The 16,825-nt window shown below is 50.9% G+C and overlaps 1 protein-coding gene across 1 annotated transcript in view; it reads right to left on the reverse strand.

Moving 5' to 3' along the window:
* Nucleotides 1–429: 429 nt before the first annotated feature.
* Nucleotides 430–16,825, reverse strand: part of STUM (stum, mechanosensory transduction mediator homolog) — a 56,298-nt gene continuing 39,902 nt past the window's right edge. Inside the window, exons 2-4 of the mRNA XM_025355712.1 lie at nucleotides 5,596–5,775; nucleotides 1,910–1,918; nucleotides 430–581 (exon numbers count right to left, since the gene is read on the reverse strand). Of these exons, the coding sequence (XP_025211497.1) occupies nucleotides 547–581; nucleotides 1,910–1,918; nucleotides 5,596–5,775 (224 nt within the window). The 3' untranslated portion in view covers nucleotides 430–546. The remainder of the gene's footprint in view (nucleotides 582–1,909; nucleotides 1,919–5,595; nucleotides 5,776–16,825) is intronic.

Here is a 16,825-nt window from a genome sequence, read left to right on the forward strand (position 1 = left end):
TGGGCCTTTCCACGCTAGAGTGGAGCCTGGCCATCCTTACCCCCACCCTGGTGCTGCCCCCAGGAGACCACACAGTAAACACTCAGATTTGAGGGCACCAGATTTTGAGGTGGGTGGGGTCCCAGAGGATGGGTCTACCACGGTCCTGTCCCCTTGGTGAGCCCCTGCTCACCCAGACAGGGCCTGGTGTGGCCCGGCCCAGCTGCTGTGGCGTGCCCTTGCAGTGGGCAGTGGGTACAGCAAGGCCGGTTGGAGCCTGCTGGAGCATCCCAGCCTCTCTGTGGGCGTTCTCATCTCCACCCCGCTCTCTGATGCTCTGGTGCCTGCGCCCACAGTGCTTTCCGGAGCGGGAGGGACTGGCAGGCCTCACAACCTGCTGAGAAAAGCAGATGCGTTTTCAAAATAAATAATATTTTTTAAAATACCCCCTTTCCACCCCCAGTCCAGAAAATGGCAGAAGAGAACATGTAAAGGTCCTTGTGCCCAAAGCTGCCTGGTGCAGCCCTCACAGGGCCCCCCTGGATCTCCCCAGCGGCTCCCGTGGGCTCACAGCTGCTGTGGGATGCCCTGCTCCTTGTAGCCTGTGAGGAAGAAGCAAAGGAGAGATGGTTAGACACCTGCTTCCTTCAGGATTTCTCCAGGAGGTGCCCCTAGCCCAGAATGCACACAGGAGGCCTTGTTTATACTAAGGTATAAATGACTGCTACCATCAGAGCACAGCTTTTCCCAAGGGCTTTGACTTTCTAATGAGAAACAAAATAATCAGGAAGTGTGGAGTACTGGGTCTACTGGGAATGTTTGTCGGGCTGGCATTTGGGGTGGGAGTTAAAAGGCTAAAGACGTGCTCCTGAACCCACATCTGGAAGCCACTCATAGACTGGTCTGGTGTGATTTCCCAATGCAGAGCCTTGGGAGCAGGTGCCAGGCAGGCTTCCCTGAGGGTTAAGAATCTGCTATGGGTGGATGGAGAGGAGGAAGAAAGGAGAAAGATGGCACACAGAGGGGAGCAGCTATCCCTGTATGCTTCCGACCTGCTGGACCATTACAGCAGGAAAAGGCGCCTGAAGGCTAAACCTTTAAAATATTGATCATGAGTCCTTAGGGAAAAAGTGAGCTCTGCGGATAGTAAGGAATTGTTACTGCTTTATTTAGGTGTGAAAGGGTATTGTGTTTGTTTTTTTAAGAAGATACCCTTTGGGAGGCCGAGGCGGGCAGATCACTATGTCAGGAGATCGAGACCATCCTGGCTAACATGGTGAAACCCCACCTTACTAAAAATACAAAAAATTAGCCGGGCATGGTGGCACGTGCCTGTAGTCCCAGCTACTCGGGAGGCTGAGGCAGGAGAATCACTTGAACCCAGGAGGTGGAGGTTGCAGTGAGCCGAGATCGCGCCACTGTACTCCAGCCTGGGAGACACAGCAAGACTCTGTCTCAAAAGATAAAAAAAAAAAAAAAAAAAAAGACACCTACTGAAATATTCCCAGCTGCTATTACATGAGCAGAATTTGCTGAGTGGTTATTCCTGTTAGCCAGTGAACTTAGTCTGAAGAGGAGCTTCAGTGTATTGAGCTGCTTTTTCTCTTCATTTTGCAGAGTATTTCTCAATTTTGGGTGCTAATAAACCCATGCTGTGGTAGGGAAGATGTAGGGAATGACAGAGGAAAAGAGGCTGGCCATGAATTGATAGTGGTTGAGGCTGGTGTGGGCATTAGGGCCTCATTTTACTAGGGGCTCTACTTTTCTCTATGTTTAATCATTTTCCAAATCAAAAGTTAAAGCTAAACATAAAAGCCCATTGACGCACTGGGAGAGTGGGTGGGGTGTTTGTGTGTAGGACTGGGGGTCTCAGGGGAGGGGAGGGCCCCAAGCAGCAGCACGAGGCCTGCACGTCCATCCACAGACTCACCTTGGGAAACTGCAGCAGCACAGAGTGGGAGGCAGCAGGAGGAAGAGAGAGAGAAGAAGAGAAAACACAGCCTGAAAACAGAGCCATAGGGAACGCTCCGCACAGGAAACAAAGCGGATCCATGGTGAGGCCCAGGAGATGGGACAGGGGCCATGCCAGCGGTTTCTCAGATGCCAATCCCCAGGCAGGGGGTGCTCAGTGCTCACGGTGACAGCCACAGTGACCAGCAGTCTGCCCACCAGGTGTGTGGGCATAGCTAGGGGCACAGCGAGGGGCTCTCACACTGCCAGTGAACTCTGTCCACTGCCTCCCCAGTCCTCCATATCCTGGCCATGCCCACACTGCTGCCTTCATTCTTTATTCTTGTCTTCTTTTGAGACAGAATCTTGCTCTGTTGCCCAGCTGGAGTATAGTGGCATGATCATGTCTCACTGCAGCCTCAAACTCCTGGTCTCAAGTGATCCTCCTGCCTCAGTCTCCCAACATGCTGAGATATAGGCATGAGCCACAGCACCCAGCCCTTTTTTTTTTTCCATCCTCAGCTCATGCCTTTCTCCAGATAAATTCCAGATGGACATGAGTGGCAGCTCCTGGACAGCTAGAGCTTTGACTACAGCAATCTAAAGATGCCAATGTGTCTCATCCTGGTCCCACACTGGCTCTGTCTGAGCTATGTGCTTAGCTGTTTCTATGGAGAGGAGCCACATATATAAAAATATTTTGGGAAGACCCAGGCCAGAGGGTGGCAAACAGGTTTTATCTTTCAGACCTCTTGGATCAATTAGTAGTGACTGCCTGAAGCCCTGTGCTGAGAACATGTGAGATTGGTCAGCAGAAAGTGTCATGATTGATTAGCAATGTCTGCCATGGGCATGGCAGTAGAAAGAGTCCACCATAAAGCTACCAAGTATTTACTGACAGGGTGTTGTTGATTGTTATTTGTTGTTATTCATATAAATCAAGCAACATGCTTGCAAGTTCCTGATCTTAGCTCCCACTTTCATCTAGATTTCTCTGACTCCCCTTTTAGGAGTTTTTCATGATGGTGTATTTGCTGATGACACCCCAGGCAATGCCATGTGAAAAACCAAGGTGTATTGTTACAACTGAAAAGTTTCCTCCATTTTTATAGCAAGGGGCTGGAGTGACACCAGAAAGAAGAGTCTCTTATCCAACTGTCTTCTAGGATAGGAAAGTCCATTGTACTTATTCCCTTCAAAGGATTCATTCTCGGACACACAAGTTCCATGGTTGCTGGGAGTAATCCCACCTGCAGCACCATCTTATGAGTGGCAACTATTCACCCTTTGGGGGTGGGATTAGTTGTGGGAAAAAAAAATGCAAAGGCTTCCCTTGCTGAGATGGGTGAATGAGTCTGGGAGTCAGGCAGTGGGCAAGAATGAGGTGTGACTGGTTTTTGTATGCAGCCCTCAAGTCTATACCCCTGATATGGTTTGGCTGTGTCCCCACCCAAATCTCATCTTGAATTGTAACTTCCATGATTCCCATGTGTTGTTGGAGGAACTGGGTGGGAGATGATTGAATTATGGGGATGGGTCTTTCCTGTGCTGTTCTTGTGATAGTAAATGAGTCTCACAAGATCTGATGGTTTTAAAAATGGGAGTTTCCTGGCACAAACTCTCTTTGCCTGCTGCCATCCACATAAGATATGACTTGCTCCTCCTTGCCTTCTGCCATGATTGTGAGGCTTCCCCAGCCATGTGGAACTATAAGTGCATTAAACCTCTTTTTTTTCCCAGTCTTGGGTATGTCTTTATCAGCAGTGTGAAAATGGACTAATACATCCCTAAAAGCATTCTCAAAAGTTTGATGCAAAGACAGCAGCCCTGGAAACAGTGTGCAGACAACAAAGGGGCTGACACTGACCCCCAGTGAAGGCTGCGTGGCAAAGGTGGGGGCTGCAGCTTCTTGCACTTGCTTATCCTGCAGCCCAGTTAGCGCCCCACACCAGCCACAGCAGAGGAGTTGCTGGCCAAGTCAGCAGCCTGGGGCAATGGAAAGTGAGGAAGTGACTGGACCCCCATCTGCACTTCTAGGGCCTCAATGCCTCGTCTAGGGCATGATGAAGGGAGCTCTTTAAGTTATCTCTAAGGTTCCAACCTCTTGGTTCCTGGGTACTAAGGAGATCAAAGACAAGTGTACCAGAAAGCTCTAGAGATCAGATGAGGCATCAACATACATTATTGAGACCTACCCTGTGACACAGTCATGTTCCGCTTTAATGCAGAGGTTCCTTACTCAGGTCCCCAGTGCCTGGCCAGATGCTCAGTTTGAGAGAAGATGAGCCAGTAAGAGGGGCTCATCTTTCACAAATTGGGCAGCTTTCAACCTTCCAAAGGCAGAAGCACCTCCCAGCTTCCAGTTGGGAACAGGGTCAGGAGCCTGCAGACCACAGGCCCCTGGGGAAACGGCAAATTTCCTCTGTAGAATTGTCGGGACCCAGTTTTAGGACTCACCCAAGGGCTGGCAGCACTTCCTTCCTATCAGTCATGTTCTTCATCTCTCTAGACAAATGAAAGTGGCCCCTGGACATGCCTGGAGGGTGAGATCCCATGAAGGAGATGCAAGGGCCTGCCTGCTGGGCTTACCTCACAATATTTCTCTGACAGGGCAACCCCTGCCCTGAGCACACCCCTCCCAGGAAGAAGGAGCAGCTTCCCTGCCACTTCCCAGCTCATTCCTCCCTGGGGTAGCTTGCTGCTCAGCCGCTGGTCCAGCCTGGAGTTCCCCTGCTCTGGCTGCCCCTGGTTGCCAGCATCTGGCTGGCTTGCTCTGATTCTGGGAGATCCTGGCAGTGCAGCTGACCCACTTCCTCCCCGATCTCTGCTGCTGGAGGAGCCACTTCTGGGCAGCCCATCTGACCACACTCCACTGCATCTCCCTCAGGCTCTGTGTCTACCTGCATCTTTTCTGGTCTGGTGGCCTAACTGGTCACTGACCCTTGTCCTGCCATTTATGTGTGCTCTTGGTCTTGGATATTCACAGGATCCTGAACTGAGGCTGAGTTGACTATAGATCATTCTACATAATTCTAGGGCCCCTGAACCCTGAGTTTCCCCTCCTGCCTCTGCCACCCTCACCAGGCTCAGCTTACCTCTGGCACTGAAGATCCCAGCTATGAATGGTTTTGGGGGGTATAGGACATAATGAGGGGCATGGGGTATGGAGTGAGGCCAAAGTGCCTGAGAGGTGAGGTCAATTATTGAGGAACTGTGTCCTCACAGGTAGATAGGCGTGGGAAAATACAAGGAACGTGGATGGTGGTATGGGAGGCAAGTACAGCTGCTTAAAATGGGTGGAGTCTGTTTTAAGATTTTGCTAGGTTATTTTAGAAAGGATAACTGAGTTGTCTTTGGTAAACTTGATTTTGTAACTTTAAACCCTTTCACAAAACCATTCTGTGTCTGAATCAAGTTTGTATTAAATGATGGAACTCTGCCTGCCATGAACTCATAATTCCCTGCAGGTGTTGGGCCAGGCCTGGTGGGGAGGGTCCCTTGTGCCAAGCAGCCCGGGGAGTTGTGAAGAGGGCACAGGCAAGCCCTCTCCAGAGCCCGTCCTTAGTGGGTGGGCAGGACCTCAGCCAGCCATGAAGGCCTCCCAAGTCCTTCCTGTCCCTGGTCACTCCCCCACCCCCAGGAGGCGCAGCACCAGCAGCTACTCACTGGCAAGGATGACCATGTCCATGCCCCAGAAGATGCTCATGATCCAGCCCACCATGACGATGGCCGTGAGGATTTGGATGAGGGCTGCTGCAATGTTCAGCCAGAAGACGCAGCACACATGCCTGTCCGGGAGGTCGGTGCGGGCCCCGCACAGCACAGTGAAGGCCGAGACGAATGTCCCTGTGAGAGGCCAGAGGGGACAGCCTTCTGAGGGTGCTGGGAGACAAAGGAGTCTGTGTGCTCATTGCCGGCCTGGGGCCCAGCTGTCCACCCTCCGAGAGCTCAGAGAAGAGCCACCTATGTCTGGCACCCTATCCTCTGAGTGACACCACTGCCCAGACCCTGGTCCACCTCTCGTCTCCATACTGGAGAGGTCCATGGGCCATCTGGAGCAGGTATGGCACGGGGCTGCCAGGGGCCCCATACAGTCTTGGAACCTTTTGGAGAGACAAGGAAATCACATGACAAGCAGTCCTTTCTGGGAAGGAGCAACAGGGAAGCCACTTGCAAGGACAGCAGGCAGTTGGAAAGGGCAACTTTATGTGGCAAAGATTCCAAGGGCCAAAGAGTTCTGAGGTGGGAGCTGGTGTGTCTGAGTTAACAGAGAAGCAACCTCAGAGGTAAATTCAGGAGAGGTGAAGGGCCAGGAAATGACCACCTGGCACACATGCTGATCACCGAGGGACAGGAGTCAAGAGCCTAGGTGCCTGCACAGTGTAGAGGGTGCAGACTAGGACAGGTTTCCCAGAGCCCCTCCCTGATGGGGTTCCCCTAGACACCGTGACCTGTAAGGGGAGGGACAGTGAGCCTAAGCTCTGTTGAGCATCCACAAGGTGTCAAGCAACGTGGTGGGTGCAGTCACATTCTTCACCTTGTCTAAGACTCAGCCCCTATGGGTAATATCACTACTTTTACTGAGTTAGGCTCCTTTCCTACATGGGCTCTGAGCCCTCCTAATGACAACCGTGAAGAGAATTAGCATTCTCTGTGTCTGTCATAGTTCCCTACGGTGTCAGTAACAAGTTACCTAAACCTCATGGTTAAAAGCCACACAAATTTTTTTTTTATAGTTCTGGAGGTTAGAAGAGTCTGCAATGGGTTCTCAGGGATGAGTCCTTCTGGAGGCTCCAGGGGAAAATCTACTTCCTTGCCTTTTCCAGCTTCTAGAGGCCACCTACATTCCTTGGCTTGTGGACCCTTCCTCCATCATCACCACTAGCAGCGTAGCACCTTCTCCCTGACCTCTGCTTCTGTCTTTATATCTTCTCACTGCCTCCCTGTGGTAAGGACCCTTGTGATAGCATTCAGAACCCACTTGGGTAATCTAGGATACTCTCCCCATCCATTTAATTTAATCACATCTGCAAAATGCGTTTTACTACATCAGGTAGCATATTCACAGGTTTGGGGATATGGATGTGGACATCTTTAGAGGCCACCGTTTGGCTTACTACACTCTTACACACACACAGAGTGATTCGGTGTGATGGTTAATTTTAGATGTCAACTTGACAGGATTGAGGGGTTCCTAGATGGCTGGTGGGGCACTATTTCTGAGTGTGTCTGTCAGACTGTTTCCAGAGGGGACTGATGTGTGAGCCAGTGGACCAAGAGAGGAAGACTTGCTCTCAGTGTGGGTGGGCGCCATCCAATCAGCCGGGGGCCCAGCAGAAACAAACAGGTAGAGGAAGGGGAATGTCCTCTCTGCTTCCTTTCCTCCTTCCAGAGTGAGACGCTTTTTCTTCTCCTGCCTTTAGATATCACACTGCAGGTTCTTCAGCTTTTGAACTTTGGAACTTACCCCAGAGGCCTCCTGGGGGCCTCTCAGGACTGACTGGGGGCTGCACTGTTGGCTTCCCTGGTTCTGAGGTTTCAGACTTGGATTGAGCCACGCTGCCCGCTTGAGCCAGCTACTAGCTTCTCTGGCTTTGCAGCCCGCAGTCAACCTATCGTGGGACTTCTCCACCTCTGTGATCACGTGAGCCAACTTCCCCTCATAAACACCCTTCCAGGGCTGGGTGCAGTGGCTCATGCCTGTAATCCCAGCACTTTGGGAGGCTGAGGTGGGCAGATCACCTGAGGTTAGGAATTTGAGACCAGCCTGGCCAACATGGTGAAATCCCATCTCCACTAAAAAATACAAAAAAAGCCAGGCATGGTGGTGGGCACCTGTAATCCCAGCTTCTCAGGAGGCTGAGGCAGGAGAATTGCTTGAACCCAGGAGGCAGAGGTTGCAGTGAGCCAAGATGGTGCCATTGCACTCCAGCTTGGCCAGCTTGGGCAACAAGAGTGAAACTCCGTCTCAAAAAAAAAAAAAAAAAAACCCTTCCATATATCCTACTTGTTCTGTCTCTCTGGAGAGCCCTAACTAATACCTCTCAGGAACTAAGCATCTTGTCCAAGGTCACAATCACAGGCAGGCATTGAACCCACCAGAGTCAGATGCCAGTGCCACGCCCCACCGCACTGCTTCCCAGGTATAGATGACCTGTTAAAAGCAAGCCCAGACCAGAAAGCAGGGCATTTGGGAAATTGGCCAAACGACTGGTGACCATTTTCACATTCCTCACTTTCCATTCTGTCAGTTCCTGCTCTTTGAGGCTGCCTTGCTTTTTATTTTGCCTCCCACTCTGAACTGAGTCCACGTGCTGAATTCTGAAACTGACCCTGCCTCATTTTCCTCCTCCTCATCTTAACCACTGCCACCAACGTGAGGTCCCAGGCTGCATCTCATTGGTTTCAGGCCCTTCCTTGCCCAACTCGCTGGCTCCTACAGTTTCCAGGTCTCGCCTTTGCTCTCGCCCACACCTTTGTGCTTCGGATCCAAGGCTGAAGCCTGAGTCCACGTGCTGATTTCTGAAACTAACTCTGCCTCGTTTTCCTTCTCCTCATCATAACCACTGCCACCGATGTGAGGTCCCAGGTGGCATCTCATTCACCTTCATCCCTTGAGCCCCTTGCACAGTGCCTTATACACAGTAGGTGGCCTGTGGGCATTCAAAGAAGTACACCAAACCTCAAGTGTCTCCTCTGACCACCTGTCTCATCACCTGTGGCATTGTTAAAAATGTGGGGTCTCACCTGAGATCTACGGAATGTCTAAAGGATGATCCGGCATCTGCATTTCTCAACAAGCTTCCCCCCTGCCCTCCAAGGAATGATAAGGCTCACTAAAGTGTGAAAACCACGGATTCAAGATCAGGCAACTCGCTAACTACCCTACTATGTCCCTGGCACAGAGCCCCAGAGGCCCTGTGGGAGATCCAGAGAAGCAAAGCTGTTCTTCTACTCGCAAGGGATGGACAGCCAGCTAGGGGCACAGAGTGTTGCCTGGAGCCTCCTTTCGGGGGGATGAGGTTGGGGTGCAACTCTGGAGTCTCTGTAGAGACTCATTCAGGAACCTAACTGGACCCCTGCCCTCAAGAACTCACAGTGTACTGGGCAAACTCATCACCCCACCTGACAGAGGAGAAGGAGGCTGAGGGATCCAGTAAGGGTAAAAGTGATGAAGCTGGGACTTCAGCTCCAGCCTCTTCTTGCTGGGAGGAGAAGGGAGAGGATGGTGCAGGGGGCAGGGTGGTGACAAGGGGAAGGTGATGGGGATGAAGAGGGAGGACTGACTCTGGCCATTTGTGGAAGGCTTTGAATGCCTGAGTAAGAGTTTGCCCCCAACCTGCAGGAAATGGAGCTCTCACAGAGAGTTTTTAGCAGGAGAGGAATGCAATGGAAGCAGGGACTTAAGAAAATTAATTTGTCAGCGGGGTGGATTTTTTGTTTTTTTGTTTTTTTTTTTTGAGACGGAGTCTCACTCTGTCCCCCAGGCTGGGGTGCAGTGGCACGATCTCAGCTCACTGCAACCTCCACCTCCCAGGTTCAAGTGATTCTCCTGCTTCAGTCTCCTGAGTAGCTGGAATGACAAGCATGCACTACCACGCCCGGCTAATTTTTGTATTTTCAGTCAAGATGGGGTTTCCCCATGTTGGCCAGGCTGGTCTCGAACTCCTGACCTCAAGTGATCCGCTCGCCTCTGCCTCCCAAAGTGCAGGGATTATAGGCATGAGCCACCGCGCCCAGGTGGCAGGGTGGATTTAAAGTGTCTGAGATGGGAAAGATGAACTGGGATGAGAAGTCAGCAGCTAAGGAATGGAGGAGATGTGGGCTCAGCACTTGGTAGTGGACACAGGAAGATGTGGAGGACTCAGGGACTATTAGGAAGTGTGTGCCACCATCCTGTGCTTCTGCCAGTGCATCGTGCATGTGAGACGGGAGATGCACACAAGTGCACCTATTACAAAAGAGAATGCTGCAGAAGTGGAAAGATGGTTGAAGATGAACAAGAATATGTGTGGAAAATGTGAGGTGAAAATAACATAGGTGCCATTTGCTGCAAACTTATAGTTTGCTAAGCACTGTGCAACCCTCTCTCTACCTACATTACCTCTTATTCTTAAAACCACTGGAGGTAGTTATTATTATCCCCATTTTACAGATACAGAAACTGAGGCTCAGATAGGCTAAACGACTTGCCCTCATAGCAGAACCCAGACTTAAAGTCAATCCGTCTAGTTAAGAAGGCTGAGTTCTTTTCAGTCTAGGGTGTTGCATCCTTACATTAAAAAATACGGAAAGAAGCCGGGCGTGATGGCTCACGCCTGTAATCACAGCACTCTAGGAAGCCTAGGCAGGCGCATCAACTGAGGTCAGGAGTTCGAGACCAGCCTGGTCAGCATGATGAAACACTGTCTCTACCAAAAATACAAAAATTAGCTGGGGTTTGTGGTGCACGCCTGCAGTCCCAGCTACTCAGGAGGCTGAGACAGAAGAATCGCTTGAAGCCGGGAGGCAGAGGTTGCAGTGAGCCAAGAATGCTCCACTGCACTCCAGCCTGGGTGACAGAGTGAGATTCCATCTCAAAAAAAAAAAAATTATTAATAATAAGCAAGAACCTTCATCCTTAATGGTTTTCAAATATCCTTGAACCTACTCCTTCCCCTCCCTATGTCTTTATGGAAGACCCTGAATTGGATGGTGTTCTGATCTCTGGGCTACAGTGTCCTGACTCAGTGGGAGCTGAGACCCAGTGACCCTCTCTTTGTGGCTGTGGCCTCACCTCACTCTTTCAGCCTAGGAAATGGGAACAGTGGTCCGTGTTCTTTCATGTTTTTATTAGACTGAACCATATGAAATTGGCATTTCTGCAGGTCAAGAACAGCTGAATAATAAAAGCCTAATGTGTATATGAAAGTTTTGAGCATAAGGAAACTTTGTCCTTGAACTCAGAGATTCTTAGAGTCAGAAGGTCATCAAGCCCATCTCTTGTCAAAAGATGAAATCTCATTGGAATTGCTAAAGTGATTAGAGGCCAGTGGGCTGAGTACCTGCCTATTCCCTGTGGAGCAGGGAAGGCCTGGTGAGCCCAGTGCTCTGCAGATGAGCAGGGCTGTGCAAGCTGAATGATCCCTAGCAAAGGCTTTGGCTTATATGTTAGGAAAAGCTGGGCTGGCCCACACTTTATTTAAAGGAGGAGACAACCTTAGCATGTGTGTGGTGTCGGAGGGGTTTTTGGTCTCTGCACCTTCTTTTACTCATGTTAACACACTCATGATAACTCTAAGCCATGTAAAAATATAACCTTATACACATACTGACTTCTACCATGGGCACGCATATTGTCCAGCTGTGTGAACTCAGATATCACTAGGAAACTATGACAACAGGTCCCTTTTGCCATATAAGGTACCACACGCCATAAAAGGTAGAGATTAAGTGAATGGATTTATGATATAAAAACTGTTTTAATCTCTTCAGCAGTAAATTTTAAAAATGGTTTTAGCACATTTTCCTATGAAGAGGTGTTAATTGTTTTAAATGAGTCTTACCAGTTAAATAAAATGCTCTACCCAACAGCCATGTGTTGGTTCTAATTTATTCTATTGAGCGCCAGCCATATGCCAATGCCGAGTCCTGGGAATGGGAGCCCAGACAGGTGATGGGAACTTGCCACCCCAGCCCGGGAGCTCACACTCTGGCAAGGACACTGGGTCACACCAGGAACAGTGACGAATTCTGTTTGGCCATAGCAGGAAAGACTTCACAGGAGAGCAGGCGATGGAGCAGGGAGCTGGGAAGCTGATGGGGACTCATGGAGGAAAGGAGGAGGGGAAGAACATCTGCAGAAAGGCCAGCCTGGCTGTCCGGAGCTAAGCGGTGCATAGTCTGGAGCTCAGCGGTGCATAGACTGGACTCAGAGGAGGGAAGAGCATCTGGAGACAGGCTGACCTGGCTGTTCAGAGCCCAGTGGTGCACAGGCTGGACTCAGGGCATGTGTAGAGGAGTGATGAAAAATGAGGCTGGCTCAGACTTCTGTAAAAATTTCAGAAATTAAACAAATGAGGCTGGAGTGGGCAGGGATCAGACTGGTGAGGGCCCTGAGGGCCTCGCTCTGGAATCCACCTTCCTCTTCCAGGCAACAGGCAGCCCTGGGAAGGGGTTAAACAGGGGACTATCGGGCCTAGTTTGAATTTGAGAACAAACACTTGACCCCTAAGGAATGATGGGTCGGAAGCGGCGAGGTGGAAGGCAGGGAGAGGAGGCCTTGCAAAATCCTCAGTGAGAAGGGAGGAGAGGGCAGTAGGAGAGACAGGACCTGCAGAGGACAGGGAGGCAGCATCCTTGATTTAGTGACCTGCTGGATGTTGGGGTAGGGAAGGAACAGGGGCACAGGATGGGTTTGGGGTTCTGGTTTTCCACACTACAGGGTTAGGATGGAGCCATTGACCAGGGTGGGAAACCCAGAGTGGGCCGTGCCCACCGACTGAAGAGAGCTGAGTCAGAAACAAGGACCCCAGAGGTGTCAATTTCAACTAGTGGTTGAAAGTGAATGAGGTCACCCCAGGAGGGCATGAAATTCAAAGACCCTGGGAGACACCAAGATTTTAGGGGTGAGCAAGGGAAAAGAAGACCACAAAGGGAACAGGGGAGGTCCAATCAGACTGGCTAGGAGAGGGCATCCCAAAAACAGGAGAGAACTGTCTGGAGGAAGAGGTGCTGGGGCAGGTCACCTGCTTCAGCAAGGTTCAGTGAGAGGGGCCACGTGCAATCACAGACTTGCTTAGGCCAAGAGTGGCTCCACAGGGAGTCAGGAGACTGGCAGGGCTCAGAGCAGGAGGTCGGGGGCTTGGAGAGAACGGAGATGTGGATTCCAGAGTGTGGGTGAGGACCACTTTTCCTTAAGTGGGAGAAACTTAAGGTTGTTTATCTGCTGAGAAGAAGCTGCCAGGAGGGAGCAGGGGACAGGGTGAAGACATAACCAGGTAGGGGATAAGTGGACATCAAGGTTCTTGGTAAAATGAGAAGGGGAACTATCCCCTGATGGTTTTCCAAAGCAGTATGTACATCAGATGTCTCAAACTGAGGTTCATATGCACATTCTAAGGCCCCAACTCTAGAGCACCACACGCACAGGGATGGATCTAGGAATTGCTTGTTTAAAAAAAAAACAAACATTCCTCCAGCTGATACCAATTCCTCTGATGGGTGGAGGAATTAGCCTGGCAGATATAGAACGAGAAAATCATACAACTTCATCAGAAATGAGTCCATGATTCTGGTTTTTCACTCTGTCCAGAGGCTTCGCCCACATGACTCAGGGTTGGAGCGGGAAGACGGTCCTCTGCAGCAAGGACAGGGAGGCTGAGGCGGGCCCTCGGCATGCTGTTCCTGGAGGTCCCAGTGAACACTAACTGGCACCAGGGAAAATGATGGTAATGGACTGTACTGTCAACCACCAAAATCAATGTGTTGTAAGATACCTGGGACTTAGGCACAGACATGTGGTTTGCACGTCCTACCATGATCCTGGGAAAAAGGGCAGGCAGCAGAGGCTTGTGGAAGTCCTCCCACGGAGAGGTGCAGCAAAAACACAAGAAGAGCCAAGCTTTGCAAGCACAGCGCCCCCTGGCTGCCATCACTGTGGTCTCTGTGCTTGCAGCTTCCCCAAGGAGCTCAGGGCTCAAGCCCCAAGACAAGGCAGTGGGGAGAGAAAAGGGTCTCTCCACTTCCATCCTGGAAGCCCCAAAGAGATTCTCTGGGCCTGTCCTCAGGGGAGAGTTCCTGAAGCTTGGTTGTCAGGCACGAGAAGGCAAGCAGTCAGGAGTGGGCTGGTACAGTCTCCCATCAGGAGGGGGGCGGCTCTGCTCCCATAAGATAGAGCCTGGGAGCTGGAAGCATCCTTTGAGCTCTCACTAGGTTCAGTTTTTCGCATGACTCACGTGGGAGCTTTGGGAGGTGCTGAGTTTGGAGAGAGGATCTTGAAGCGTCTTGGAACTTGGTGGAAAAAGGGCAGAGCTGTCTTCTGAAGCAGCTACTTCAGGGTAAAAACTGCCCCTGGGACCTAGGCCAGCAAGTCGTTTGATCCCAGTTGTCACCTCCAGCTGGCTCTGCAGTCATTGTGATGTGCTGCTTCTCAGTGGCTGTGACTTATACCTGGACACCCTTCCTCACTCCCGGGGTGGTGGTTGAGCGAGGCCTTTTTCAAGGCCTTACCCTGAATGTGAGCTTTGGGGGTCAGGAAGGAAATGTACAGCTGATTTTGAAAGCAAAGAAACAGGTTCTTCACACCCTGAGAAACAGGACCCATTGCCAAGGGCTGCCTAGTTCAAGGCCAGAATAAGCTAAATGGAAGATTATGTTCAGGATCAAAATGAGAGATTGCTAAAAGCACACCTTCCTGGGTCCCGTCACCCTAAGATTCTGATTTAGGAGGTCTAATCATCTTTGCCTCATTGTGCAATTATTTCAACCAGAAAGAAAAGGAAAGAGAACTGACTACAAGTTCACAAATACTTCTGGACAAAAGTCCCAGGGACACAGAATCAGCGTAGCCTTGAACGTGAACGGGGCCTATATGGCCATGGCCTAAGTAAACCAGAGGAGGCTGCAGAAAGCAAGGCCAGAGTCCTGGGCCACTCAGATGGTCTTCGTGCCAACTCTTTTGGGTTCTGTTTTCTCAAGAAATGGAGCAGAAGATTTGGGATATCGTGTGCTCATATGTGCTGAGGGAAGGCAATGTCATCCTTTCAGCTTGGTCACTCCAGAACAGAGCACAAGAAGGCCACACTAGGTGGGAGACGAAGGTGTCAACCAAAGGCCATATCGGTGCAGCATTCGAGGCTGAGCAGGTCTGTGGAGGGGCTATGTCTTCCCCTGGAATTACACCAAGTCAGTCACCCAGAAAGTATTTTGTAGACCCAGCACTGTCTGCAGCCTCATGTCCTGGCCAGCAAGGAATTTGCAAGGAGGACTCAGAACATAAAACCGATCTAGAATAGTGCAGGGTAAAACACAAACAGTTCCAGCATCCTCATCATCCTGACCCTCCACATACTTTTTCAGAAAGAATCTGCCAGTGCCCTTGATACCTCTATCCTGGAGCAGCAAAGGGTCCGTGAGTGGCTTTCAACATTAGAGAAAGCACAGACACCCTAGTGAGGTCACACCACCCACTGGAAAGCTGAATTTGCCAGCATTTCATTGGGATCCCATCATTTCAGTGCAGTAACTAGGGGGTCTTTCCTGCTATCAGCAGTTCCCAGTGGCCAATAACCCACCTTTGATCAACTAGAGATGGGAGAGTAAATTTATTATGACTTAAATCTTTCTATGCATGGGTTTCATGGAAGAGAATGGGGAAAAGTGGACCAGTGACCTTCTGTCTTCCAGCAGAGAGAAGGTGTATGGCATCTTGAACCACTTCTCCCTTAGCCTCAGCTGCTCCCCCATATCCAGAGGCCCTCCATTCTCTCCCCAGTCAGAAAGTGCCAGCTTGGGACGAACCCTCTTTATTCCTCCCAGGGTCTCGGGTAAATGCTCAGGGGTCTTGGGCAAATGAGTTGGGATTGTGAGGTTGACGGGGTCAGGGGAACACAGTGGGGTACGAGTCTTCAGGCAGACAAGGGGTGTGCAGGTGAGACCCTGGTAAGTCACAGTCTTCAGGTGTATTGCAGCATCAGGTGGGCTGCAGCTGTTACTGTGTGCCTTTGATTTTCCAAGTGGCATAAAGGAAAGAAGACAGGAGCCTTCCTGGATGCCACACACCCATCCAGTGTCCTTCCTTCTGAGGACAGAAGGAAAATGAGACCAGCTCCCTCCTTCATCCCCCTCAGTCCCCTGACTGTGACATCAGTTCTCATCCTGCTGGGGGTGAGGGCGACTGGAGCTAATAATTAATTTTACTGGCTCCGGGCGTGCATCAGCTTCCTTGTGCTTATTAACAAACCTCCTCTGCCCTCTGCCTGCCCCCTCCTAAACCTCTGATGTGCTCCGAGCCTGGGCACTCTGTGGCAGGGCTAGGGAGCTGTGCTACAGAACTGGACACCATAGGTCTCTTCAGGGGTCTTCCCAGGATGTTAACCTGGAGGAGAAATTTAACCACATGGAATTTCTCAGTTCCCTAACTCCGAGCCTGCCATGACAGAGTCTAGGCTTCAGTGATAGAGGGTGAACTGAGGAGACAGGGATGGGATGGGGAAGGGTGGTTGTGTAATGGCCAGGGCAGGGGAGCCCAGGACAATGCAGTGGCCCTTGAGGGCTTAGCCTTGTCCTTCCTACCTTCCAGCAGGTTGGTGTTAAGGGTGGCCAGTCTGGTGGAAAGATGGGTGAGGGCGGCAGTGGTGACATTTGTTATAGGAGACAACACGGCTACCATCTCCTTAGAATTTGCAACCTCACAAGATGACATTTCCATGGATGGGTAGATACGGAGATTAAAAACAGAGAGGGGTTCTGCCCAAGGCTGCAGCAGCCAGAGAGACTCTCTGAGATCAAAGGCAGTGAGAGCCTACAACATGATGAGACCCAAAGGGATGTCTTGTGGGGATGCTGCAGCAATTGAGAACGGGGATCCCTGAGCCGACCCCTTGCCATAATAGTGCCACTAATCCACAGGACCGAGGCTAAGACTTCCAAGCTCATGCCCGGACCTCATCTGATTGCCCAAATAACAACATGGATATAGTGCCCACCATGTGCTCAGCATGGAGCTTGTTAAAGCTGAGGCACTCTCTCCTTACCAAATGCAAGCCTGGGAACAAGACTGCCCCAGGCATTCGGCAGCCCAGTGTGTGTGAGCTCAAGTGTGCCAGGCACCAGTGGGAGCTCATAGCCAGGCGTGGGTGACCCCTGGGAATGGTGGGAAGAGCTGTCTCCAGGTGCCCTGAGCTGTGGCTACACA

Source organism: Theropithecus gelada, chromosome 1, assembly GCF_003255815.1.
Source record: "Theropithecus gelada isolate Dixy chromosome 1, Tgel_1.0, whole genome shotgun sequence".
Classification (NCBI taxonomy): domain Eukaryota; kingdom Metazoa; phylum Chordata; class Mammalia; order Primates; family Cercopithecidae; genus Theropithecus; species Theropithecus gelada.